At 47.9% G+C, this 26901-nt stretch overlaps 2 protein-coding genes across 13 annotated transcripts in view; one reads left to right on the top strand and one right to left on the bottom strand.

Moving 5' to 3' along the window:
* LOC117642968 overlaps window positions 1-26901 on the top strand; it is a 129873-nt gene that overhangs the window by 13129 nt on the left and 89843 nt on the right. The gene's annotated exons all lie outside the window — the stretch shown is intronic.
* LOC117642759 (gastrula zinc finger protein XlCGF57.1-like) lies at window positions 279-25061 on the bottom strand. 12 transcript variants are annotated; one of them, XM_034381273.1, is made up of 5 exons: window positions 25036-25061; window positions 24536-24603; window positions 18742-18840; window positions 1911-1988; window positions 279-1836 (listed from the first exon to the last, which is right to left on the bottom strand). In XM_034381273.1, exons 4-5 carry the CDS (start codon window positions 1966-1968, stop codon window positions 380-382), a joined length of 1515 nt encoding a protein of 504 aa, XP_034237164.1. In that variant the 5' UTR covers window positions 1969-1988; window positions 18742-18840; window positions 24536-24603; window positions 25036-25061; the 3' UTR covers window positions 279-379. The 12 variants fall into 12 exon arrangements, with proteins under 12 accessions (XP_034237164.1, XP_034237160.1, XP_034237162.1 ...); XM_034381269.1 differs by lacking the exons at window positions 24536-24603; window positions 25036-25061 and adding exons at window positions 18933-19127; window positions 19881-19971; XM_034381271.1 differs by lacking the exons at window positions 24536-24603; window positions 25036-25061 and adding exons at window positions 18933-19127; window positions 19282-19402.

Genomic DNA, 26901 nt, shown 5'->3' with positions numbered 1-26901 from the left:
TTTTCAGCCACAATACTGACAAAGTGACGTACTAAACGTGCAAGGAAGAGTGTGTGAGGCGGACATAGCTGTGGATGCGGTCAAAATCACAAATGCAACGGTTGTAAACAACTCAATATGCCGCGCAGAATGTCTAAACTTCTGTTTGCAAACCGTGCATGTGAAGGGCTTCTCTCCTGTGTGGGTTCGAAGATGAATCCTGAGAGCATGACTGCACAGCTTCTTGCAAACTGAGCACTCAAAGGGTTGGCTTCCTGTATGAGTTCGAAGATGGGATTTCAGATTAGAAGATTGTGTAAACTTCTGACTGCAAACTGTGCACTCGTAGGGCTTATCTCCTGTATGGATTCGAAGATGAGACATGAGTTCAGCTCTCGATTTAAATTTCCCATTGCAAATTGTGCACTTGAAGGGCTTGTCTCCTGGTTCGAAGATGTATTTTAAGGTAACTAGAATACCTAAACTTCTTATTGCAAACTATGCACCCGTAGGGCTTCTCTCCTGTATGGATTCGAAGATGTTTTTGCAAATAACTTCTCGAGGTAAACTTTTTATTGCAAACTGTGCACTCAACAGGATTGTCCCCTGTATGAGTTTGAAGATGGATTTTGAGGCAGTCAGGATATGCAAATTTCTTATTGCACACTGTGCACTCAAAGGGCTTCTCTCCTGTATGGATTCGAAGGTGGACCTTTAGGTGACTTCGCCTGTTAAACTTCTTGTCGCAAACAGTGCACTTGAAAGGCTTGTCTCCTGTATGGATTCGGAGGTGGGCTTTGAGACTCTCTGAACAGCTCAACTTTTTACTGCATTTTGAGCATTCAAAGAGTTTGACTCCTGCATGGGTTTTACGATGTTTTTGGAGTGCATTTCCAGAAGTAAAACTTTTATTGCAGACTGTGCACTCGAAGGGTTTTTCTCCTGTGTGAGTTTGAAGATGAATCTTCAGAGTGGTTGACCGGCTCATCTTTCTCTTGCAAATGGTGCACTCAAAGGGCTTGACCCCTGCATGGGCTCGTAGATGAATCCTGAGACCATATAAATGACTAAACCTTCTTTGGCAAACCATGCACTGATAGGGTTTGTCTCCTGTATGAATGCGGAGATGAGATATGAGTTGACCTCTTGATAAAAACTTCTTATTGCAAACAGTGCACTCGAAGGGCTTCTCTCCTGTGTGGACTCGAAGATGAATTTTGAGTTTATCTCCCGATATAAACTTCTTGTTGCAAACTGTGCACTCGAAGGGCTTCTCTCCTGTGTGGGTTCTAAGATGAGTCCTGAGACTGCATGTCTCACTAAACTTCTTGTAGCAAATTGTACACTCGAAAGACTTTAATCCAGTGTGGGTTCGATGGTGCGACGTCAGATAACCCGCCCGTGCAAACTTCTTATTGCAAATTGAGCACTCAAAAGGCTTGTCTCCTGTATGGCGTCGGAGATGGGTCCTTAGATTTGATTTCTGGCTAAACTTCTGATTGCAAACTTCACACTCCAAGGGCTTGTCTCCTGTATGGCGTCGGAGATGGGTCCTTAGATTTGATTTCTGGCTAAACTTCTGATTGCAAACTTCACACTCAAAGGGCCTCTCTCCTGTATGGGCTCGAAGATGGGTTTGAAGAAGACCAGCATATCTGAACTCCTTATTGCAAACTGTGCAATGCAAGGGCTTACCCACTTTGCTAGTTTTAACTTGACGTTTGAGTTCTGAGTTCTGTTGGAGCTCCTCGTCCCAAACTGAGTTGACGGGATTCTTCCCGGGATGACTTGAACGGTGTTTATTTTGGTCATTTTGATGTTTAGGTTCAATCAAACTTGCCATACTAACTGGGGTACCTGAAAGTTTAAAATCTTCGTCACTGCAGGCGTGGATCAGTTAGTGGTGCGAGCGTCGATAACTGAATACATACCTCCAGCGTCGAGGTCGTCCAGTCCTTCGTCGCCGTCGAAATCAGGAGCTGCCTCCATGGAAGACGATCACCAGGATTCTGAAACAAGGAAAAAAAGGGGCACCTGTGATTGTCGGTCTCGAAAACCGGAAACCATAGAGAACGAAATCCGCACAGTGCGCACTTCCACGCGGTTCCGGCACCGCGGGCTTGCCCTTTCGTTCAGAACCAACAAGACAAGGGGGCCTTTCGCAGGCGACGGCGCGGAGGGACGGGGTCTCATGTCACCCCACTATTGTCACGTTCGTCCCGTTTGGCTCCGGGCCAGGTGCACGCTACTGCCACCGCCCCCATGGCCACCACCAGCCCCACCCATGGTCGCCACCAAGTTTTTCATTTCATTGGATTTCAGACGCTTTCATTCAAGACTTAGAGGAAACAGGATTTCACGAGTTGCTAATTTTTCACGGTGATAGCCGGCGGCACAAGCCGCCCCGCTGTTCCCGAGTGGGAATCGCACAAGGATTGGCGCTCTCTGCATTACAGCGTTGTAATCGCCTTGCCGCTTCGCCAGCAGACTGCTTCCCAGCGGGCGGGTGGAGTCTCTCTCGCTCCCTCGCAGTCGTGGGGCGTGCCGAACCAGTGCGAGGGAGACCACCCGACGGGACGGCCCGCTCGGAACCAGCTTGCAGGCACAGACCCCAATCGCCTTGTCCCCCCACGACGACCTCAAGCGGCAAGGCCCCCTCTCGGTGATGGCGCCACGAGGGGGTAGGGGAGGGAAGGAGAGGGTCTGGAGTAGCCCTTGCCGGACACCCTTTGGCAACGAAACACTTCGGGCCGTGTAATGTCTTCACCGCCCCGTGCGGGTGTGCGCGCGGTGCGGTGGCGAGGGGTTTAGCTCGCTCACACTCTGTTCGGGCATCACTCCGGCGGCCGTTGCTCTGGAAAGCGATATTGCGGCGGCCACGCCCAACTCGTCCTCCTTCGAGTGGCCACGCCCTGGTAGGGCCTGCACTGCAAGGATCGGGGCGCCGCACTGCAGTCGATCCCGCGCCTCAACGGCCAGGCTACTACACCTGTTCGCACAAAATTTCCGTACTTTTGTACACTGTAAATGTCTTACGGTGAAAGGCTGCACCAACATATTATGATGATTTTCTCCATAATACCAACGAAATTCGTCAAAATACCTGCAAGGTACAGTGAATTTTGAATGGTATGTTCCGAAGTCAGCTGCACCACCATAATATGGATCATTTTCACCATAATATGGAGAATCTTCACAGCACAACATTTAGAGTGTATAGATTGAAACGTAAAATTTCTGTCCACGTTTCCTATTTCTCCAAGGGACTTTTAAAAGCTTCACCTTCACCCTAAACGACCGCGTGTGACCGACTTGCTCTCGCGAAAGCTCGTCCCTTGCAAAAGGGAAAATATATGGAAAATATGTGAGCAATGTATGGAATTTATATATTTGCCACATATTTTTTATATCGGAAAAGTATCTTGCTAAATTATCTTTTCCACATATGACGTCAATACATGTTGGGCCATATATTTGGTCCATATAGTGCAGCGGTTCTCAACCTTTCTCGGCTCGCGACCCCAAATTTGGAGCCAAAAATTTCCGCGACCCCCAGGAAAAATTTCGCGACCCCACGGGACCCCTCCTTTAACATGCCACGGCGTCTGATCCGAGGCGGGCAGTTTGCTCCCTCAACGGGCAACTGGTCTTTGGACCTTCCTTTAGCATGCCTTTGTTACCGAGTGCAATTATCAGTCTTAGTTTGGGAGCAGTATTGTCTCAAAGTTGGCCAAAACGCTCAGAAATGTCTATGAAAAATCGTGTTTTGGGCTGATTTTAAGCAGCCACAGCGTCTGATCCGAGGCGGGCATTTTGCTCCCTCAACGGGCAGTTGGTCTTTGGACCTTCCTTTAGCATGCCTCTGTTACGGAGTGCGATTATCAGTCTTAGTTTGGGAGCAGTATTGTCTCAAAGTTGGCCGAAACGGTCAGCAGTGTCTTTGAAAAATCGTGTTTTGGGCCGATTTTAAGCAGCCACTGCGTCTGATCCGAGGCGGGCATTTTGCTCCCTCAACGGGCAGTTGGTCTTTGGACCTTCCTTTAGCATGCCTCTGTTACGGAGTGCGATTATCAGTCTTAGTTTGGGAGCAGTATTGTCTCAAAGTTGGCCGAAACGGTCAGCAGTGTCTTTGAAAAATCGTGTTTTGGGCCGATTTTAAGCAGCCACTGCGTCTGATCCGAGGCGGGCATTTTGCTCCCTCAACGGGCAGTTGGTCTTTGGACCTTCCTTTAGCATGCCTTTGTTACGGAGTGCAATTATCAGTCTTAGTTTGGGAGCAGTATTGTCTCAAAGTTGGCCGAAACGCTCAGAAATGTCTATGAAAAATCGTGTTTTGGGCCGATTTTAAGCAGCCACTGCGTCTGATCCGAGGCGGGCTTTTTGCTCCCTCAACGGGCAATTGGTCTTTGGATCTTCCTTTAGCATGCCTTTGTTACGGAGTGCGATTATCAGTCTTAGTTTGGGAGCAGTATTGTCTCAAAGTTGACCAAAATAGTCACAACGATTTTTCAAAGACACTTGCGACCGTTTTAATCGACTTTGAGACAATACTGCTCCCAAACTAAGACTGACAATCGCACTCCGTAACAAAGGCATGCTAAAGGAAGGTCCAAAGACCAATTGCCCGTCGAGGGAGCAAAATGCCCGCCTCGGATCAGACGCAGTGGCTGCTTAAAATCGGCCCAAAACACGATTTTTCATAGACATTTCTGAGCGTTTCGGCCAACTTTGAGGCAATACTGCTCCCAAACTAAGACTGATAATTGCACTCCGTAACAAAGGCATGCTAAAGGAAGGTCCAAAGACCAACTGCCCGTTGAGGGAGCAAAATGCCCGCCTCGGATCAGACGCAGTGGCTGCTTAAAATCGGCCTAAAACACGACCCCAGCATCGCCGCGACCCCTTAAAAAAATTTCGCGACCCCGCTTGGGGTCGCGACCCTAAGGTTGAGAACCACTGATATAGTGCTCATATATTTTCCATTTTGCAAGGGGTCCTGAGGCCATATCGGGACGGCGCCCAGCAGAGCGCACAGGACGCTGCTTCCGAAAAGTTCTTCGGTCGCCGTCACTCACTCTCTCCCTCCCACCCGGCTCATGGGGTTTGTCATAGGAGTGCGAGAGAGAAAGCGCGGCGAGCAGTGCTCGGAATCAGCCCGCAGACAGAGCAGGGACGGCGGCGCCCAGCGGCCACCACCGTCCCAAGCCGCGTATCTCAGCGCAGCCCGTATCAAATTCCTGCCATGAAGGGACCTTTTCCACCCCAATAAGTTGACTGCACCCCCGAGCTGCCGTCCCTGGTCGTCGTCCCGTGCACCCAGCTCTACACAATGCGGCCTACTGCACCGGGCGGTGGACTCTTAGAAAGAAATAACCATTGCATGTAGCTTTGATCCTATACGCACACATCATCACCAGTCTAAAGATCAATCCTTCGCGAAGTTCAAGCACAGCGCGCTTTAAAGAGAAGCGCGAGGACATGCGCGCCTGTCGACGCGCCGCTGCACTGAGAATGAAAGAGTCTTGATCTATATCCAATTCTATCAACTTTTTTTTTTGCTATCCCAAAATTAACATACATTTTCGTTGCCACAACAAATTCTTTTTTTTTCCGTGTTCCTCACCCAAATTTGGTGGCGGAAGGGTGTATCAGCTTCCTGTACGGCTACGTCGTATTATCACCCTAATTTAGGCAAGGAAACCTTCCTCAACCAAATTTGGGTCATAAAGAATTCCTCACGCAAAATTTTAATCCTGATTGATCATGAGTCTTTCATTCACAGTGCGCTATTGTCATTTCGGCGAGCAATCTCCGCCGTGCGTGTGTATAAAGTACGCTGCGTGGTCACAATAAAGGTCCCCTCCTTGCCGCACAGCGCCATCGCCACACTTTGGGGGCCTTTTGTCCGCTTTTGTCCCGGCGCGGCTGGCCGCGTGGGCTCCTCCGTTCGATTCCGTATCGGCCGCCGGCACGCGGGCCGGACGCGCACGCACGCACACACGCAAACACACACACACACACACTCACACTCACACACGCACGCGAGCGCCCCTATCACGTTAGTATTGTAATTGACAAACAAAGCAGGCGCGGGGTCACAGCGGGCCGCGGGGGTCGCGGCAGCCAGCCTTCCCGCCGCGTCCCGCCGCCACCTGCGCCGGCATTGTCCGCTCGCACAATACGTCGAGTCGCATTAATCAACCACAATAAACTCATCGGCCGCGGCCCCACTGTGAGAAGTACATCGGAAAATGTGTGTCCCGACGACCCTTTGGGGAATAGTACAAGTCCAAAAGTGTGGAGAGTTACTCCGCACAAGGAAGAGTGTACTCTTAGCCTTTTACTGACTATTTCTCATAAGCAGACGCATTTCTGTAAGCAACCATAATACTTAGTATTTTTTGTCAGAATTACTTAGCGATTGATAGTTACTGTACTGATATTACCGTTTTCCAAGTAAATTACAATGAAATTTCTAAGTATTTTAGAACGAAATACTAGGTATTAGGGTTGCTTATAGAAGTACGTCTACTAATGAGAAATAGTCAGAAAAGGGCTGAGTGTGGGGAGTTCCGAACACTTTGGTTTGACAGTGTTCCGTCTTCTGCGCTTGGTTTAGACGTGGCTGCTTTCGTCCAGGTCACCTTCTCTCTCTCTCTCTCTCTCTCTCTCTCTCTCTCTCTCTCTCTCTCTCTCTTTCATTCTCTCTCCGCGGCCTGTGCTTGGGTCCAGGTGCCGGTGTTTTTGCAGAAGCCTCAAGCCCAGCTGGCGGCCGGCGCACGTAGCTCCCGGTTCTGGGCACCATCGCTTGTCATGTCAGCGCGCCCTGCGCGGGCAACCGGCTGCGATTCCCAAGGATCGTTCCTTCACTCTCTCCGTCTCTCTCGCACTCCTTCGGAACGCCCCGCGAGTGCGAGAGAGACAGAGCGACGACGCGATCCTTCGGAGTTGGGCAGCAGCAGAGGCCCGAGCAGAACGAAGTGGCTGCCCAGAGCGCGGCTGGCGGCGCCCGGGCGAGGTTCCTTGAGCTGCTGCAGGGATCCCTTGAACCCCCACACCGCAAACACCAATGTCTTCACTTTCCTTCCACAAAAACAACCGTTTCAAGTTCAAACTTTGAAAAGCTGTCAGAAAACGATTTCCCTCCACAATTTCAACCGCGTTAGGAGTTCAAACTTTGACTTTACATCAATGACGCCTAGGTTGACGATTGATTCCACATTAAGAATCGTGTGGAGGATACCCCTTTCTTGAAGTGCAGAACGCACAACTGATTTCCACCTCCCCGGAGTGTTGCTACCAGGAGGCTGCTTTCGTCACTCCGTCTCTCTCGCACCCCAAACGGAACGCCTCACGAGTGCGAGAGAGACAGAGCGACGAAAGCAGTCTTCGGAAGCGCCCCCTGGCACACGCACGGCCATCCGTCCAGCGTCGCGAGGGGCGTTTAGCGGAACGGCGCCATCCCTCACCTGCCAATTATTTGCCCGCCTCTGCAGACCGATTCCGAGAGAGTTTTCGTCACTCTGTCTCTCTCGCACTCATACGGGACGCCCCACGAGTGCGAGAGAGACAGAGCGACGATTTCGGAATCAGCCGACTGCCGCGGAGGGCCGGTGGAAGCCGGGCGCTGCCGTGGCCTTCGCGTGAGCATCGACGTGGTGCGTGCGTGCGAGAGAGAGAGAGAGAGAGAGAGAGAGAGAGGAGAGAGAGAGAGAGAGAGAGTGAGAATGAGTGTGTGGCCTTGCGGTGGTCGTCGAATGCGAACGAGGAGGAGAAAGGGCCGGTCCAACGGATTTACGGTGGGCAGCCCTTCGCCGGCCTGATTTATGTATTTGCTCGGTGAACCGATTAGGACCGATTGCGCTGTTGGAGGATGCGCGGCTGTGTCTATTATCACCTCGCCTGAGAGAGCTTGCGCCTATTGGATCGTCAACAACCCACCCGAAAACTCTCTGTTGCAGAGAATGTCAGTGATATTTCGAATACCAGGGAAAATTTTACACCGAACAGGAACAGGCGAAAGAAATTGGTTTGCTGAGCAAGATTTAGCGTAAGCTATGGCCCCAATCGAACATTTATTAGACATAGACTTCCAATTTCTAAATTACCAACCTCATAATTTAAAAAAAAAACGAAAATCTCGCACCGTAAACGTTTTAAGGTGAAAGGCTTCACCAACACATTATGATAGAGATTTTCTCGACAGTACTTACGAAATTCGTCAAAATATCTATAAGGTACAATGATTTCTCAATGGTATGTTATGAAGTCAGCTGCACCAACAATAATATGAAACATTTTCACCATAATATGGAGAATTTTCACTGCCCAACATTTAGAGTGCGAAAATTTACATTTTTCCGGAATGGGTCAAGTCAGGTTACACCCAAATTATTTTCTACAGTGAATCATTCTGGGGCATTCTAGACGTCGTCCCGCCCCTCTTCCCCGAGACGACGGTGTTGGCGTTTCCCCGAAAGTCATTATCAAGTTGTCATCCGCCTTCGAGCGGCGCCGCGCGCCGGTCCCGCTGAGTTGTTGATAATAATAACGGGAAACCCCAATTCTTTTTTTCCCGCCATTTGGCCACTTGCCGCGGCCAGTCTCCGCCCAGAGAGAAAAAAGGCGGGAAAATGCGATAGATATACGACGCGGCTCGGAACCTGGCTGTTTAAGAAACAGTAAATACATCGGCTGGGTCATTATGGGCGTTGCCAGCCCCAAGGCGATAAACCGACACCAGCCACGGCGAGCAGCGAAAATGCGGCACTATCTCCTTTATTTACTTTCTTTTCTTTTTTCATTCGTCTTTTGACGAATGGCCGAGGCAGAGGATGGCAGAGGCACGCGAGGAGGGGAAGAGTGTAGGCGACCTGCCTGTCGTGTGGGCAGCACACTCATTCCGCGAGTCGCTCTCGTCGTCCTGTGTCTCTCGCGCTTACATCGACACATCCTAATAGAATAATCCTAACTCCCAGAGTAGAACCAAGACAATCTGAAATGTCAAAGCAGATCCAAGACAATGCTAGCTGTTAGTTTCAATTCAGAACTATACTAACTGCACAAGACGTGAAAAGCGGTCTTTTCTAAAACTCCGCGACGCCAACATCATAAAATTACTCGCCGAGGGGCTTGTTACAAGGTTCCGTCCTTATATAAATACGTGGACATTGTATCTCAGAGATATCGAGATTCTCTGATTGGTAGTGAAGATAATTCATGAACACTTTAAGGTGCCTCCGCAGTTAGGATAGTTCTAAATCTGCTCTGACAGTTAGGATTGTCTTGGATCTGCTCTGGCAGTTAAGATTGTTCTGACGCGTCGATATACGGAACGCCCCGTGAGTTTTCGAGAGAGACCGCGAAATTCATGCTTCACTTCACACGGTAAAAACGATACCTGGTTTTCCCAGGAAGCCTATCACGGTAAAAACAGAACCTGGTTTTCCTAGAAAGTCAATGGTAAAGGCATAGGCGATTTCCAGGAAGTTCCTGGGAAAACCAGCAGCCGTTTTTACCGCGATGGTAAAAACATGGGCGATTTCCAGGGAGCTCCTAGGAAAACCAGGAACCGTTTTTACCGTGCAGTGCTAACATTCTGCCCGAATAAAGTGTGGAACATCACCGACGGCGTACATTGCCCTTTCTATGACGGCGACGCCGCCTTTTCCAACCCTTCTCCCCGAGGATTGGCGAGAGATGCCGCACCGACACCGTCTGAATAGCAGGGGAGGGGGGAGGGGTGGCCCTGGGGGTGCGAAGGAGGAATGTGCCTGCTGGAGAGCGCGCACCCCCCCCCCTCTCCTCTCTTTGCACCGGTTAGGAGGATTACACGGGGCGGCCCCAACAGGTCTGAGCCCCTGCCGCCGCCTGATTCCAAAGAGTCGTTTTCGTCGCTCTGTCTCTCTCGCACTCGAGGAGGGTCCAGTGAAAGGTGCGAGGGAGACAGAGCGACCAAAACGATTCTTCGAAATCAGTCTGCTGGAGGGCAGCACCGCGGTCCACCGCCCCAAGGCACAAGCACGGCGGTTGGTACACGCAAAAAGAAAGGCTAGACTACAAAGCCGGTGATAAGTTTACTTGCCACAAATTTGGCAAGCCGTTTTGAATGCCATAAATTGGCAAGCTTGGCCCGGAATAATACTCTCCAGCTTGCCAAAATTTGGCAAGCTTATGAAGATTGCCGACCAAAGCTTGCCAAATTTTGGCATTCAAAACTGTTTGCCAAATTTGTGGCAAGTGAACTTACCACCGGCTTTGCAGTGTACGGAGCTTCTTGAACCTTATTTTGGGTCAAGATACTTCGTCGCGTTTCGAGCGTGAGGCGTTTAGCATGCGAGTGTAGAGGCCGAGCGGCCAGGTCGCGGCCCCGAAGACGCGGCACACATTCGTTATCGAACGACCGCCGACTCAACGTGTTCGCGAAAGGCCCACATCGCCCCACACTCGTCACATCGATTCGGCAGCGAAGTTCCCGACGGGAAACGACTCGGAAAACTTCCCCCTTTCAAAATTGAAATATTCAGACTTATCTCAGGTTTTTTTTTTTCAAGTAAGTTCCCCGCGTGTTCCAGGATAGATGAAAATATACCCTACTTCAAGCCAATTCCGGCATCCGATCGACGAAGGCCCTTGTAAGGTGTATAAGGAAAATAGGTCGCAATTTGCGCATAGATTTATCTTCGCAAAAAGGAAGTAGATGAAAACTTCAAAAATGAAACCTTGGGAACAATTAATATTATTTTACATGAAATGATCCGTTCCATGGAGAAATTTCACCTTTGCTCTGAATTCTATGCGACATACGTTTGGTTCAAATTTCATTCGGAGACATTGAGAGTGTACCAACGCAGAGTAGATTTACTGGGGCACTACGTCCGCGCGAGCGCCACCGGAAATGGCCGTGATTCCGACAGAGGCGGTCGAAATTAAACGATGAGGAGAAAAGGGACAAATGGCTCCAAATTTCCGGCATTGTTTTCGACCACACACTAAATGCTTGGGTAGAATTTTGTACGTGCAACTTGCACGATTTTAGGCATTCGTGTAATTGGCATAATATCATGCGTAAAAACGCATAAATTTACTAGGGGTACGCGCCGTTTAGTTTGGGCGCGTAGTAGGCGAGCGATGCGTCTGGACACATTCTTATAGGAGATGGCGAAGAATATGTGCAGAATAAGGCCAATACAGTGTCTTCCGTCACGAAAGGGCCGGAATTCATGTCATTTTCGTGATTATCTTACTGAAAACTGCAGGAAACAATGGGAAACTCAACTTCAATATTTTGGTCTGAAATTGGTAAATATTTGGAAAAGTAAAGGTCTGGGATGAAAAAAGACTGAAGAGATAATTTCTCCCTCCCTTTCTCCTGGTGTACTGGAGGATGAGGTGTGGGAGGTAGAGGCAATCATTGACATTGGTTTAATAGACGGAGTGAAGTCATTTTCGTGATCAGCACACCATACACTGCAGGAAACTGTGAAAAACTCGACTATAGAATTTTGGTCCGAAATTGGTAAATATTTGGAAAAGTTAAGGTCTGGGATGAAATTGGAAGTCATTTTCGTGATCGACGCACCAAAAACTGCAGGAAACTATGTAAAACTCGACTCAAAAATTTTGGTCCAAAATTGGTAAATATTTGGAAAAGTAAAGGTCTGAGATGAAATTGGAAGTCATTTTCGTGATCAGCAAACCTAAAACTGCAGGAAACTATGTAAAACTCGACTCAAAAATTTTGGTCCAAAATTGGTAAATATTTGGAAAAGTAAAGGTCTGAGATGAAATTGGAAGTCATTTTCGTGATCAGCACACCAAAAACTGCAGGAAACTATGTATAACTCGACTCAAAAATTTTGGTCCGAAATTGGTAAATATTTGGAAAAGTAAAGGTCTGGGATGAAATTGGAAGTCATTTTCGTGATCAGCACACCCAAAACTGCAGGAAACTATGTAGAACACAACTTCAAAATTTTGGTCAGAAATTGGTAAATTTTGGGAAAAGTAATGGTCTGGGATGAAATTGGAAGTCATTTTCGCAATTTCTAAGTGTGTTTCCTGTTCATTGTGTCGTAACATGAACCCTGACACTGTTACTCAGTCGAGTAACATTCAACAGCCAGCATTGAATTACTTAATACGATTCACAAATGCTTCAATTACCATTCGATATCTCCTTGTTATTGAACTTATGAATACACAATGTTATAAGTAATACCTAAAAAGCCTTTTATCTCCCTTTTATTTTAAACTAGTGGATAAAACTACATTGATTTATCTCAATTAATTAAAAAGAGACACATTTACAGGCAGGCTGATTGCAACTACTTTACGGAGAAGACCTTCTGTCAGATCCAATGAATCGTTCTATTGAATTCAATGTCAAGCCTACTTATTGCTAAACGCAAGTTAATCTTATTCATAATGATAGTCATGATGTGATATTTAATCTTTAAAACAGTATAGCATAAGTATTTACCTAACATTCTGAATAAATTAAAAAGACAGCCAACTCAAACCATGACTGACACAAATTACCAGTTGTCGCAGACAATGTATGATGAAGTTAAAAGAATCGTCTCATGAAATCATATGACCAAGTCACTGAATCGTCTCATTGAATCAGATGTCAATGTCAAACCATGTATGCGCTAGTCTCACTCACCATACAGTTATCTTTAAGGTTAGTACTATAGTAAACTTACAGCATTGCAATGAAGCCTTTCCCCAGAGTCAGTGCCAAGAGTCAGCAAAGACTATTTATTTTGGCAAGATTAGTGTCTGGTTTGTACTTTTAGATTGTATTGATCTATTTTCTAACTGTTATTGAGCAAAGCAAAAAACTAAAAAGTATAATGTCTGAGAATAAAAATGGAAATACACTCTCAAAACTTAAAAAGACCAAATCATTCTTGCAATTATCAAACGATCAAACACACTCCACTTACTAAAACATTTCCCCTGTGGCGGGGGAGGGGAGGGGGCGGACGGACGGACGAAACGCGTAATAATTGTCACTTTCATTTTCCGTATTTCACTGTGTTGACACTCCGGAGGGGTTTCAATCATTCTAGAATATCGAAAAACTAAGACCGAACTCACTTCTAAGCCCTTCTCCTCTCTATTTTGTTTTATTTGCCAATGTTTTGCCAGTCCCGTATTTGAGAGCCGCGGCCGCCAGTATGAAAAATTGCTATATATGCTGCCAACCTAACCACGCTAAGAACCTAATTCAAAAAGATGTTTTGAATATTTCAAACGGTAGTAATCGTGAATATAAGATAAACTCCCCCTGTGGGACCTTTAGGGGATGTTCGGTGCAAAATTTGGTAACTATTAGTGTTGTAGTTGCTGAGAAACGTGAGCGTGTACGCTACAGACAGACAGACAGACGCACGACCAGTCACTTTTTGGAGCGCCCAAACACGGCAAGGGCTCGCTATCGCTCGCCAATGAAAGTTCAATTTTATGCACGGTGGTACACAGGTTTAATATAATGCTTATATTATGCATCACCACGTACAAAATTATGCATGACCATGTGCACATATGACCATGATGCCGGTGATAGCGCCAATGTCAAGGCGACAGTCGTTTGCTCCAAAACTTTGTTTTGATCAAACAGGAAAAATAAAAACGAATAAAGGTGGAAAACGCGGAAAGTGTCGGGGCAGCGTTGAACGGCTGGGGTGTATTTTACGGGATTTGGCCGTGGCGGCCAGGCGATGCGACGGGGGCAGTGATTCAGAAAATTGAGTGTCAGCCTGGGGCTTTAGGCCCCTCCGCTGCCGCGTCACGCGCACACACACTATTCGGCCGGACACCCAAAAAGGAACGCAAAAAGGCTCCAAGCGTCCCGTCCCGTGCGACCGTCAGGTCGACGTTCCTGGCCTTCATCCGTCTCTTCTTCCACGCCGAAGCGCCTGTGGCCGAGAGAGTAGGCAACACGCTGCGCTGACGAGGTAAGCGGGCCGGCCCGCCATGCCAGGCGTTTGCCGACGGCCAGGCGGTTGCATAATGTTTTCGTCGCTCTGTCTCTCTCGCACTCGTGGGGAGTCCTATGTAGGTGAGAGAGAGACAGAGCGAGATCCTCCGGAAGGCTGTCCGGCCCAAGGCGACGCGTCGATCCACACGGTAAAAACGGAACCTGGTTTTCCCAGGAGGCCAATGGTAAAGGCATAGGCGATTTCCAGGGAGTTCCTGGGAAAACAAGGAACAGTTTTTTACCGTGCACGCATCACTGTATAACAAGCGCGTCCTTCGCCCTTCAAAGGGAATGGGATACCAGTCCGTCTTTGTCGCGCCGCCGGCAAGGTCGCGTTTCAATTGTCACCGAGCAGACGTCGTCGCTCGGCTGGCTGCTGTGCTCCCCGGGGACGCGAGGCAGCGCCGTCAATGATTCCTGTTATCCTTCACCCCCCCCCTCCACACAAAAACAACGACAACAAACTAAACTAAACCCAAAATGTTTTTGAACAAATTTTCTACGAGACATCACAGATTTTTGTGCACACAAACTTTTCGTACAAATTTGAACAAAATTTTGTACAATTTTGTACAAAAAAACGAAAATTGTACGAAAATTTCGTGTGCACAAAAAACTGTGATGCCTCGTATGAAATTGTACATAACGTTTAGTGTGTAAAGAAACAAAAAATTAGAACTCTTATGAATTAATTGACGGATATTTCTGGGAAATCCCAGGAGATGGATTTACCATGTGGGTAGGCGAATCGTCTCGGAACGCTTTGACGACTAACTGTGAACGAGACGTCACACACCCGTGGACCTGTAGTTAGTTTCACAGTAGTTTGAGCAGTTTAACTGCAGTTGGAATGCAGCTGAACTGCATTGACCTATCTGCAGTTCAAGTACTATTCCTTTACATTTCAAATGTACTTGTGATCAGTACATTAACTTCACTCCATGCACAAATCGACAACAAATTTCTTACAGTTTATGTAGAGTAACACGTGCATTTTCGAAATGTAAATGAAAGTATAGTCCTTTCCACCCGGGGCCAGTAGTGCTTCGCCACTCGCACGTGGCGTCTGCTTTGTCCGTTTCTCAGCTTGAACATTCGCAGCGACAGCCCAATTTTTAACTCTGACATGCCTTTCCTCGTAGACCGTGCTCCGCGTTTGTTTGCAGATGAATATTCACGAAACGAAAAGTGGGTGGTCGGGACGAAGTCTGAGGGCACGCCTGAATAAAATATATACGGGCCGCCGGCAGGTAAGTGGCTTAGGCTAGTCCGCCCGGGCAGACAGACAGACAGACAGACGGACGGACAGACAGACAGACAGACGGACAGACGGACGGACACACGGACATGCAGAAACAGACAACCGGACAGCCAGATAGGTGGAACGAGGAAGGGACAGATGTACAGGGAGGTGTACAAACAAACGGACAGCTAATTTTAATGTTTACATGGGGCAAGTTGAAATCATATTGGCAGGGCTGCTGTTGAACTGTGAAAAATTTTGCGCACGGCGACACAGACAGGCCGACAGTCACACACTAAATGGCATGGACAATTTCGTACGAGACATCCCAGTTTTCAGTGCACACGAACTTTTCGTACGAAAAACTGCACAAATTCCCTGTTTTCGTGCAAAATTTCGTACACATTTGTACGAAAAGTTCGTGTGCACAAAAAACTGTGACGTCTCGTGCAAAATTCGTACAGAAACATTTAACGTGCAGACAGGCGGCGGACAGTCAGACAGGTGGACGGTCAGACAGATGGCGGACAGTCAGACAGGCAGGCAGACAGGTGAACAGTCAGATAGGCGGCGGACAGTCAGACAGGTGGCGGACGGACAGATGGCGGACAGTCAGACAGGCAGGCAGACAGGTGAACAGTCAGATAGGCGGCGGACAGTCAGACAGGTGGCGGACGGACAGATGGCGGACAGTCAGACAGGCAGGCAGACAGGTGAACAGTCAGATAGGCGGCGGACAGTCAGACAGGTGGCGGACGGACAGATGGCGGACAGTCAGACAGGCAGGCAGACAGGTGAACAGTCAGATAGGCGGCGGACAGTCAGACAGGTGGCGGACGGACAGATGGCGGACAGTCAGACAGGCAGGCAGACAGGTGAACAGTCAGATAGGCGGCGGACAGTCAGACAGGTGGCGGACGGACAGACAGGCAGACAGACGGGCTTAGCGCGTCGTCGATCCAGTCCGTCCGGCCAGTGCGCGTGGCTCTGGATTTAGCGTGACATGCGGCTGGGCCGGCCCAGGCCTCGCCCAGGCCTCGCCCAGGCCTCGCCCAGGCCGGCCACACCAGACACCGCTTTCGTCCCGTCCGACAGCGTGCTGCTGCAGCATCGGTGTGGTGCCACCACTGCAGTGTGCCGCCGACCCAACAACAAAGGCAGTGCCCAAAAAATAGACGTGCAAGTACACTTAATGACTCACGATGAAATTTGAAGCTATGTTTCAGTGAATTTGAAGCAATTGACGAAATTTGATGAAACAAAATTTCTCCATAATACGAATCCACCAGAAATCTGAAAGAAACAAAGGAAACTGGAGAAAATGTGGGTTCGAACCCGCTTCCCCGAGGCTCCAGCCTCAGTGCCTTAACGACCTCGGCCGGCCCGTCAAATTGCCTCCTCGATTAACAGGAATCGGGCGTAAGCGGATGTGATCCGCGAGCCTAGCAAGACAGCTGCTGCGGTCTGGGCCGACCGAGTTATGGGCAAGCGGGCGTGGTGCCGAGCGTCAGCGCTCTCTCTCGCACCCACGGGGCGTTCCGTAAAGGTGCGAGAGAGACGGAGTCAGTCTGCGAGGGGCGCCTCGAGGGGCGGCAGCCCTGGCGGCGCTAACGACTATTCAGCCTGTCGTCTGCTATCACGTCTCCGGCCCGAGCAGTGCCCCGCCGCTGTCTCTCTCGCACTCCTACGGGGTGCCTCGAGGGTGAGAGAGAGAGGAAGCGACGGTCGGGACCAGACTGCCACCCCTCCTTGGTTTGCCACCCCTCCCACTGCACCGCCAGCGCCTTGCGCAACAACGCACCCCCCCCCCCCCCCCCCCCGCCTCTTCTCCTTGGGATTCCTACCGTTTCCTTCCACCGATACAGAGCGGTGCCACAGCACTCTCGCGACGCATGCACCGCTTTGTCACCTCACCTCAAAAAAGGCATTTCAGAAACATAGACACCATACACTCTACCAAAAATGTCCTGTAAATGCCGTTAATTTATTACCAGTTTTCACTGTAGGTCAATTCACAGCGTTTACTGTGATCTGCTCACGGGATTCACTGTGATCTTGTTCGCGGTGTTCACTGTGATCTGGTCCCCAGTAAAAACTGTGAGTTTGACGCCGCTAAGCACCGAAGTACTGCAAATCAGGCTCCAATTCACGGCGTTTACTGTGACCAGATCACAGTGAACACTGTAACCGAGATCACAGTGAACGCCGTGAACTAGTTCACAGCAAACGCCGTGAATTGCATAACAGCAAACGTTGGTAATAAATTAACGGCGTTGACAGGACATTTTTTGTAGAGTGTATGCGAAGGCACTCTTTAAACGACGCTGAATATAGACGTAATGCACGAATAGGGTACTTTCGTAGATCCCTGAGCCGGAAGCACACAGACGCCATGTTGACGGAAGTAGATCCAAACTTGACATGGGAAAGAGACGTTCGTCAAAGGTATCGGCCACACTTGAACAGAAACAGTCGTTTGATACTTGTTTGCAGTGCATATGTGTTTCGCGAGCAATATTTGTACAGATCGGCTATAGTTTTGGATCCGAAGAGAGGTTAGTTTCCGGCCAATTTGGCGTCTGCTGGTCTGCTTGCTTCCGGTTCAGGATTCTACGAAAGTACCCTATAGGGGGTTTCTATCTATGACTCTTGAAACGGAAGGAAGAAGAACACAAGTGCGTGCACAACTTCCGTCCCCTCGCCGGAGGAGGGGGTGATGATAGCTGACCCTGAACGGAAGTTGTGCGTTTTCTTGTGTTCTTCTTCCTTCCGTTTCAAAATTCGCGGAAATGCCCCTATAGACGCTTGAGCTCGTCGCTGAGTGAAGAACAAATGTTATCTTTAAGTCAAAAACCGGTAGGTATACGCTCCTAGAGGTTCGTGAATTTTAGATGACTTTTGTTCTTCATTCTAAAACGACTACAAGGGTTTATTCGAGCGCAACAACGCACTTTGTGCTGCGTAACAAATCACTTCAGACAGCGTAGCAATGCACTGGTAGAACTCAAGCGTAGTTTTACGCCTTTTTTCAAGCGTAGTAGAACTACGCTCGGCTTCAAGCATAGTTCTCCATTTTGCCCCTCTCCCGCCTATCTAAATGCATGGGAGAACTTCTTCTCTACGCTTGACGTCAAGCGTAAAGTCTTCAAGCGTAGTTGTATGCTTGAATCAAGCATACAACTACGCTTCAGTTTTACCGGTGTGCACCAGATGCTTCGTAACAACTCACTTCGTGCAGCGTAACAATGCACCAGGTGCTGCGTAACAACTCACTTCGTGCAGCGTAACAATGCACCAGGTAGTGCGTAACAACTCACTTCGTGCAGCGTAACAATGCACCAGGTGCTGCGTAACAACGCACCTCGTGCAGCGTATAAATGCACCAGATACTCCGGCACAATGCACGCATTCTATCGTGCGTTTTAAAACAGGCGTTGCATTTCGTGCCAAGCTTTACTTCTTCCCCGAAGTCACCGAAAGAGTTTGAACTTCCGGTACAGGAGTGACGAAGTGACCGAACGAATTTACTTACCGTTCTGATATCAAAGACGGGAAGTCCGAAGCGTCGTGACTTCGCTGCACGATGCGGGAAACCGTTGAGAAGAAGAACCCCGCAGACTCCGAAACTCTTCTGGAACCAATAACCCGACAGGCTATCAAATCCCACGCTCTGAATCAAAATGAGATTGTCTTGTGTTCTCTCAGCCCCGGTTCTGGCATCACCTGTAAGTGGGCTCCAATGCTGAGTGCTTCAGCAGACTGCAATGTCTTCGAGCGCCAGATTCAACCTCTTTACGGTACGCCGCTTGAGTCGCGCTGCAGTCTTCTCTAACCGGACTTTCCAATCAAGTGGGGTGTCTTGGTTTTGTTTCTAAGGTGTTCGAGGATGTTTTCAAAGTTATCCGAATGGAGATTGCTCTGCGGAAATTAATTCGTGTCGACAAATCAGAACAACAAAAATGTCATAAAGAAACACATATCATAGGATTGAATAAGTCGAACTTATAAAACGGTTAAGATAGTCTGCTTAGGAATTTCTGAGTTCAACAACTTATTTACTTTCGATCCCAACCTACAACATGTGTCCTTTAATATTGTTTGTCTCGTACAGACGAACCCATTTGTCTCAATAGAGTATCCTAGTCATCGCCGATCTAAGAACAAACAGAAGAACAAAACCGGAAGCCGGGTAGCAACGGAGAAGGTATCAAGCCCGGTTCCAATGTGACATGTCGGCAAATATTTATATTTCCTGTGTCAAAAAGTGTTTGAAACAAACGAAAGTGCTTTTGAAGGAGATAGGCCTACGCCTCAGAAAACTCAGAAACTAGTCCACTCATTGAAGTCTGGGAGGTTATGTTGCCGGCGCCAGTTCCGGCTATGTTCTACTTCTCGTTCTTCGATCGGCGACGACTAGAATACTCTATTTGGACATTTTTGAAAATTCAAACAGGCCACTTGGAAACAGAGAAGTGACCAAGACATCCCCTGCAATTTGAAGGTGGCCCCTTTACCGTGTCGTCCCTCCTTGGCGCGTTCGGAGATGGGCACCAGGCATGCTCGACCGGAATCACTTGCCTGCAGGCTGAGCGTGGATGCCGCTCGGGCCCGCCCGCCTCTCTCTCTCTCTCTCTCTCTCTCTCTCTCTCTCTCTCTCTCTCTCTTACTCACCCAGACGGGATATGTCTCGAGTGTGAGAGAGACCGCCGACTCTGCGAAGCAGTCGGACGAGGGGAAGGGGTAGGCCATAAAGCCCCCCGGCGTGGCCGTGGCGTGCTCTCCTGCCCCACAGCGACGCGCGGCTTTGGGTCGAGGCGGAAAAAGGGGGCGGGAGCTGGGGGGTTTGCAGCAGGCCGGGCCTGGGCCCCACCTTGACCATGAAGAGCAAAATCAACTAAGACGGACCAGTTCTTCCGGCGACCCTCTCCGATTTGCCTGATTTTTTGTAGGCTTAATAACTAACTAAAGGAGAGTCTAAAGCCAAAATATTAGGTCCGACAAAAATTTATTGCCTGAGATATGGCCAACTTTAGTTTAACTTTTGGAGAAAAAACACGAATTTGGGTATTTTGGACTAATTTTACACTTTTCATAGTAGAGGTCTAAAATTTGGTCACTCTACGTAAAATTGGCCAAGGAACAAGAATATGACCTCAGATTTGACCTCCGAAGAATACCTGCAGAGTAAACCCCCCAAAACCCCCTAAAAACACCTAAAAAAACATTTTTTTCTTGGGGTTTCTGGGAAAAATATGTGGACAAAAATTTCTGATGACCTCATCTTATAGAAAATGACGAGATGAATCGAATGAGACCACGCGCAGATTTTTATGTCAAACCGTTTAGGAGATATAGCGGTTCAAAGCATGCAAATTTCGCCATTTATTTTTAAAAAAATGTAGGTTTTGAGCATTGTTTGACGTTCTCTGCCTTCTTGGTGTGTGTGGGTGATCTTTTCTTGTGGAAAAAGACGCGCTGAATCGAATGAGACCACGCACAGAGTTGTATCTCAAACCGTTTAGGAGATATAGCGGTACAAAGTATGGGCACGGTATTCCGCCCTCCCAACAGGCGTGTTTGGCGGGCCTGCCTTGTCGGGTGTTTGTAGGAGCTCTCCCGTGCCCATACTTTAAACCACTATATCTCCTAAACGGTTTGAGATACAACTCTGTGCGTGGTCTCATTCGATTCAGCGCGTCTTTTTCCACAAGAAAAAATCACCCACACACACCAAGAAGGCAGAGAACGTCAAACAATGCTCAAAACCTACATTTTTTAAAAAATTAATGGCGAAATTTGCATGCTTTGAACCGCTATATCTCCTAAACGGTTTGACATAAAAATCTGCGCGTGGTCTCATTCGATTCATCTCGTCATTTTCTATAAGATGAGGTCATCAGAAATTTTTGTCCACATATTTTTCCCAGGAACCCCAAGAAAAAACTGTTTTATTATGTGTTTTTAGGGTGTTTTCGGGGGTTTACTCTTCAGGTATTCGTCGGAGGTCAAATCTGAGGTCATATTCTTGTTCCTTGGCCAATTTTACGTAGAGTGACCAAATTTTAGCCCTCTACTATGAAAAGTGTAAAATTAGTCCAAAATACCCAAATCCGTGTTTTTTCTCCAAAAGTTAAACTAAAGTTGGCCATATCTCGGGCAATAAATTTTTGCCGGACCTAATATTTTGGCTTTAGACTCTCCTTTAGTTAGTTATTAAGCCTACAAAAAATCAGGCAAATCGGAGATGGTCGCCGGAAGAACTGGTCCGTCTTAGTTGATTTTGCTCGAAGCGAGCAGGGGGCGTGCTGCGGCGCTGCGCTACATTCCCTGCCGCCACCTTTTCAAAGCGGCTGGCAAAGTTTAATCGAACGTCACCTGGCGCTCCCCCTCTTGCCCCTACGCTCCCTACCACCCTCCTCCCCACGTGGCTAGGCTGAGCGCGCTCTCTGGGGCTGCTTTCTTTCGGTCAGTTATGCGTCTAGCAATGTTAAAAACAAATTGGACACTCCCGAAAGTCAGTGCGTTCCAAAAGCTTCTTCGGGACTTTACGGATGCTTCGTACTTCAAAAATCTTTTTGTGCTATACCTGCCAGGAATGCACTGAAATTAGAAACATGGGTTGTTTCTACTTCGTGCACCTCACTGCATGGTGTTTGTCACGGAGACCCTTGGTGCCATGAGTTTAGCGCGAGTAGGGTACTTCGGAGAAGAGCTGGACCGGAAGTGGAGAAGAAGTGAAGAAGAACAAACGCCGGACTTGTATGAGAATGTAACTCGGCGGAAGCGGCAGAACGGCGACGCAGACGCTCATTCTCACAAATTTCGCATACTGTGTTCTTCTTGATTTCTTCTCAACTTCCGTTCCAGCTCGTCTCCGGAGTACCCTATTGGTGCACATGAAGTGCGATGCTTCCCCATACTCATGCATTAGCATAGAGCGTCTTCGGGACGCATTGCACGTATGGTGCGATATGTCCCGGGTGGAAGGATCTTTAGTTAAACTGTAGTTTCAACTACAGTACCAAAACTGCAGTTCCCGAACTAAAAATAGTTTTAAAAAGAAACTGAAGACTAAATACAATTCCACTTTGCAGTTGAAATTGTAGTTTTCTGTCAGTTCACAATGTAGTTTTAGTGTTGATTTGAAGTTCAGTTGGAGGTTCAGTTTAAGTTTCAGTAACAATTTACTTAATATCCATTTCTGGAAGTAAAGCGACTGCTGAAAATAAATATTCAAAAACTGTCTCTCATCTAGAATGTTTCCGTACTTAGTATGTATTTTAAACATATTCTCTTATCGACATACTAACGTTGATAGTTATGTCTCAAAACTAGTACGTTTCCATACTTCTTATGCAATCTTCTAGTTGTATCAAGTAAAAGTTACATACCACTAGGGGAACTCAGAATTACAGTGGCTGCTTCATTGCTTTTAAAGCAGTTGAGGTTTACGATGAATTTTTTGTCGTCTCCCTTTAAAAAAAGTATCAGGTTAAAACCAAACGTTTAAGGTTTATACCTAATACAGTTGGCTTTACTTTAAATAGTATAGTTGTTCGCTGTTTAAAAATTTATGCAAGTTTCCTCTTTTTTAAAGTTAGCCTCCCTAAAGAGACAAAGAAACCCAAAGTCTGCGACAAGTTTACGTAAACTGACTTATCGCAAAGGTCCAAAATATTTTGCGCTTACATTTTTTATACTGACATTAAACATTAAAATTGGTCATAAAATGCAAGTTTGTCATGAAGAGGACTACAACTTTACATAGGATTACTCTAAAATTGCTTGTAGTTTAAAAGATGTAGAAAAATCCTTTGTTTTGAATTTTTTTTATTTAAATCTAAATCAAAGTAATTCTGTTAAGTCCTTCATATATCCTTTTAAAAATAAACATAATATTACATGCTAGTAGTATTAAATAACATTTTCGTTGAGTGCAGTTGGAGCAAAACATATTGACTACCGCAAAAATGGACACTTCGTGCATCATCCGCTAGGTGGCGCTAGTGTCGCATTATTTACGTCTTCGAGTTAAAAGTGTTCTTGCAGCCGATCAGAGGAATATTTTTGGATCAAACTCTGTGCAGGGCAAATATTTGAGATGCTATGACTCTACCACAAAAGGATTGACCTCGATAGGTGGAATATTAGGGAAATAACATTGAGTACAACTTTCCTCTCGCGTACGGCTACACGGTAAAAACGCTTCCTGGGAATCCCAGGAATCTCCTGGAAACTCCCATACCTTTTAACATAGGGCTCCTGGGAATCCCAGGTTTCGTTTTTACCGTGTACGGGTCGTCGTTTGGTTAGGCTCCGATCGCTGTGCCCCGAAGTGCATCAGCCCTCGATGCGCAGTACTGTATATTTTATACGAGTGATCATCTCCGAAAGGACGTGACTCCACTCACTAACACCTAAGGTTGAAAACACCTAAGGTGGCAACTTGATTACAGGGCTGAGGCCCGATTTTGAATTTTCACTCTCTATTCGGAAACTGAACCCTCACTACTTTCTTTCTAGTTATTTCAAATGGCTTTTAAGTTGTTCGAAACTAAGGTTGAACTGCAGTTTGACTGCAGTTTAACTAGCACGAGAATGAGGGAGAAACTATAGTTGTTCCAAATAACTGGTAGTTTTTGCATAGTTAAACTGCAGTTTTACTGCAGTTGACTACAGTTTAACTACAATTTTGTTTCTCTTAGAAGTTACTTTTAACTTCTTCATTTTTTAAATTTTTTTCACTTAAAACAATACATTTTACAACAGAAAAACTCCTGTTTTGTCTTATAGTTTTAACTGCAGATCCTTCCACCCGGGGTCAGGGCATTGCACCAGACGTGCTATGCTCATAGCGTTTGGAATCTCAGTGTACCCTTGATTATCAGATGCTATTTTCATACCGACCGCAGAAGGTCGCATGGTACCAAGAACTGAATATCCTTGGCTTCGGAATAACGCAGAGCCCCCGCGGCACTCTCGGGACCCCTAAACTTTGATTCAGGGCCGAATAACCCGACCAGCCAATGATGTGTGAATGATTTGAGTCCTGGCCAATCATGACGTCGGGAGCCGCATGCCGCGGGCTGGAGGTGGAAGGGAGACCCATCGAGCGGGGCGATATAGCAGAGAACCACGGACCGAAGTTTTCAACACGATATTACCGAAAGGGGGGACATGCGACGTCACGACCGTGAAACGCGTTTTAACTTGATCGTCCACTGTAAATCCAGGATACCACTCAACCTACGGGTTTTGGGTTTTCCTTTCCTTGGGGACACGCTTTACACCTTACGAAGTACTTGGAGCATGCAAGGTATACTTACTTTTTAGTTTGTTACGCCAAGACGTAGTTCGCCGACTCCGATGTATTTTCATTGAAAGCTTATGAGTGCTCCAAAAGAACATTACTGAAAGCTACGTTTCTTCCTTTGTCACCTAAGTAATTTGTAAGGCTATAAGGGTGTACAAAAGCCGTTACACCCAGACCAGAGATAGCCAACGAACTTTCGACACAGCCTCCTCACTCTGGTAGCAAGCGCGTCTGAATCCACTGCATCCAAGCAGCTGAGGGAGGAGTCACTTCACTTTTTAGCCGCCTCCAATTGTTCTAACGATTTAACTGTCACACCTCAGTTCTAAACGACCGTGTGGACTCTTAAAAGCCTACGAAGCATTTGCTTCATAACTACAAAGAACATGAAGGCATTGTAGAATTGCTTTGTATTATGAAGAAATGCTTCGTATTACAAAGGATTTTCTTCATAATACGAAGCATTTCTTCGTAGATTTTACAATGCCTTCATTTTCTTCGTAGAGTTTTTACTGTGTGGGTTAGTATCCTAATGACTGACGCATAGACGCGGTACCTTGCCGTCACGTGAGTACAACGCAAGGACAGAATTTTGCAGCACGATTTTTCAGTGTCTCTACTTTCTCTCGCGACGGGCAGCGTTGGCCCAACGGCCGAGCTTTGCTCAAAGTCGGCCAGACCGGTGATCTCTTACTCGCAGCACCTAACACCGGCCTCGCCATCTTTCTCACGGGGCCCGAGGCAGGCGGGGAGGGAGGGGGGGGGGTGAGAGTTTGCGAAAGCCAAAGTTAAATTATGGTCCGGACACTGGCTGATTACACCCTCTGGCTGCCTCGGGACTCCTCGGAGGCTGCTCCCCCTCCCCTCCTCTCCTTTCCTGAAAACGCTCTTTGCGGCCAGAGGGAGAATCACGGAGTCTCGCGCCCAGATTGCATCCCTAGGCCGGCGCGCCACGCACGGTGCGGAGAAGGAGCGGGCCGCGTGATAGGGCGTGCAATAAAAGAGCAACACCCCGTCGATATCATCCCCTCCCCTCCTTTCCCTCTCCGCCTTCCCCCTCCCCTCCTCCCCCCGTCACGGATCGGCCTCCGCCACGAACTTGGAAGGGCAGGATGAGCGTGCCCGTCGGGCCGCGGTGTCGAAACGAAACGAAAGTCTGCAGTTTACCACACCAATTACAACGGGCCAAACTTTTTGGCGCGGGAAACGCGGCAACCCCAGGCGGGTGCGCTGCGCTTCAGGAGCAGCGGCGTGGTCGGTCAAGGTTGGTGGTTCAACACCCGCCACACTCTCGTGTTCGTAACAAATTTTTAGTTCGCGGCGTGTAATGGATTTTGAGCAACAAGTCTTCTGAGGATTCAGGCATTTAGGGAGTCATGATTGAAACTGGAATTTGATGGGATAAATGCTTCACGGTATGTTAAACGATCTCCTGGGATAAATTCCCAGCAATAATATTGGGCGATTCCTAGGAGATAGTTTTACAGCGTGTGTATGTCCTGAACTCCGGCAAGGAAGCATCTTTCACCCACTTTCCAATCAGGGAAACTCTCTCATCCGAATGTTACTGACCTTGTAGTCCACTGCTTGTCCTTGAAACTCTTAACGCTCTTGTTGCTCGAAAACCTAATAACCCTGCGACAAAAAGTCAGCCCGCGGGTAGACGGGCACCTCCTCCTAGCTCTCCCTGCCCCACCCGTTGGTTAGGTTAGGTTAGGGCGCCTCCTCCTAGCTCCCCCCTGCCCCACCCGTTGCTTTTTGCCCTCTAAAATTTTGCTCTGGTTTTGGCGACGAGGGCGACGGGGTTTCAGCGACGAGGCTGAGGGGGCGGGGGACGCCGGCGCACATATTATCCTGCCTGATGCATTAGTGAGGAGCGGAGCGGCGGCAAGGGCAAAAAGGGGCGAGCAAGAACGGGCGCCAAGAACACCATAGCGACATCAAAAACAACGCGCTCGACGGAAAAAAAGGCAACTCGGCGCCGCATATGCCGACCGTCAGCCTGCGACGCACACGTGGCAGCCCCGCGTAATTTCTCATACAGTGACAAACTACTCTTCGACCAGCGGGGGAAAAGGTCCACGCGGGTTGCACTCCGAAAATTTCGGGTGTCACTTGATGACAATTGAAAGGCTGATTCTCCTCAGGAAAATGGCGCCAAACCTAAAATGTTTTGACAGTGGCTGCATCGTGGGCCAGAGGACCGGTGAAAGCGTTCAAATTTCTAAAAAAGTTTCATTGGAGCTCTCTTGAGTCACTAAACGAAGGTTTGACCCCACCCCACCAAATGGATTGCTCTTCGCACGAGGTATCCATTGGTAGGAGTTCCCTTGTTCGGTTAGGTCCCTTCTGAAGCTCAAAACTCGTGTGGAATTTTGG

The sequence above is a fragment of the Thrips palmi genome, unplaced genomic scaffold (assembly GCF_012932325.1).
Source record: "Thrips palmi isolate BJ-2018 unplaced genomic scaffold, TpBJ-2018v1 HiC_scaffold_16, whole genome shotgun sequence".
Classification (NCBI taxonomy): domain Eukaryota; kingdom Metazoa; phylum Arthropoda; class Insecta; order Thysanoptera; family Thripidae; genus Thrips; species Thrips palmi.
The sequence above is the reverse complement of the archived record's forward strand: the minus strand, read 5'-3'. Positions and strand labels throughout refer to the sequence as shown.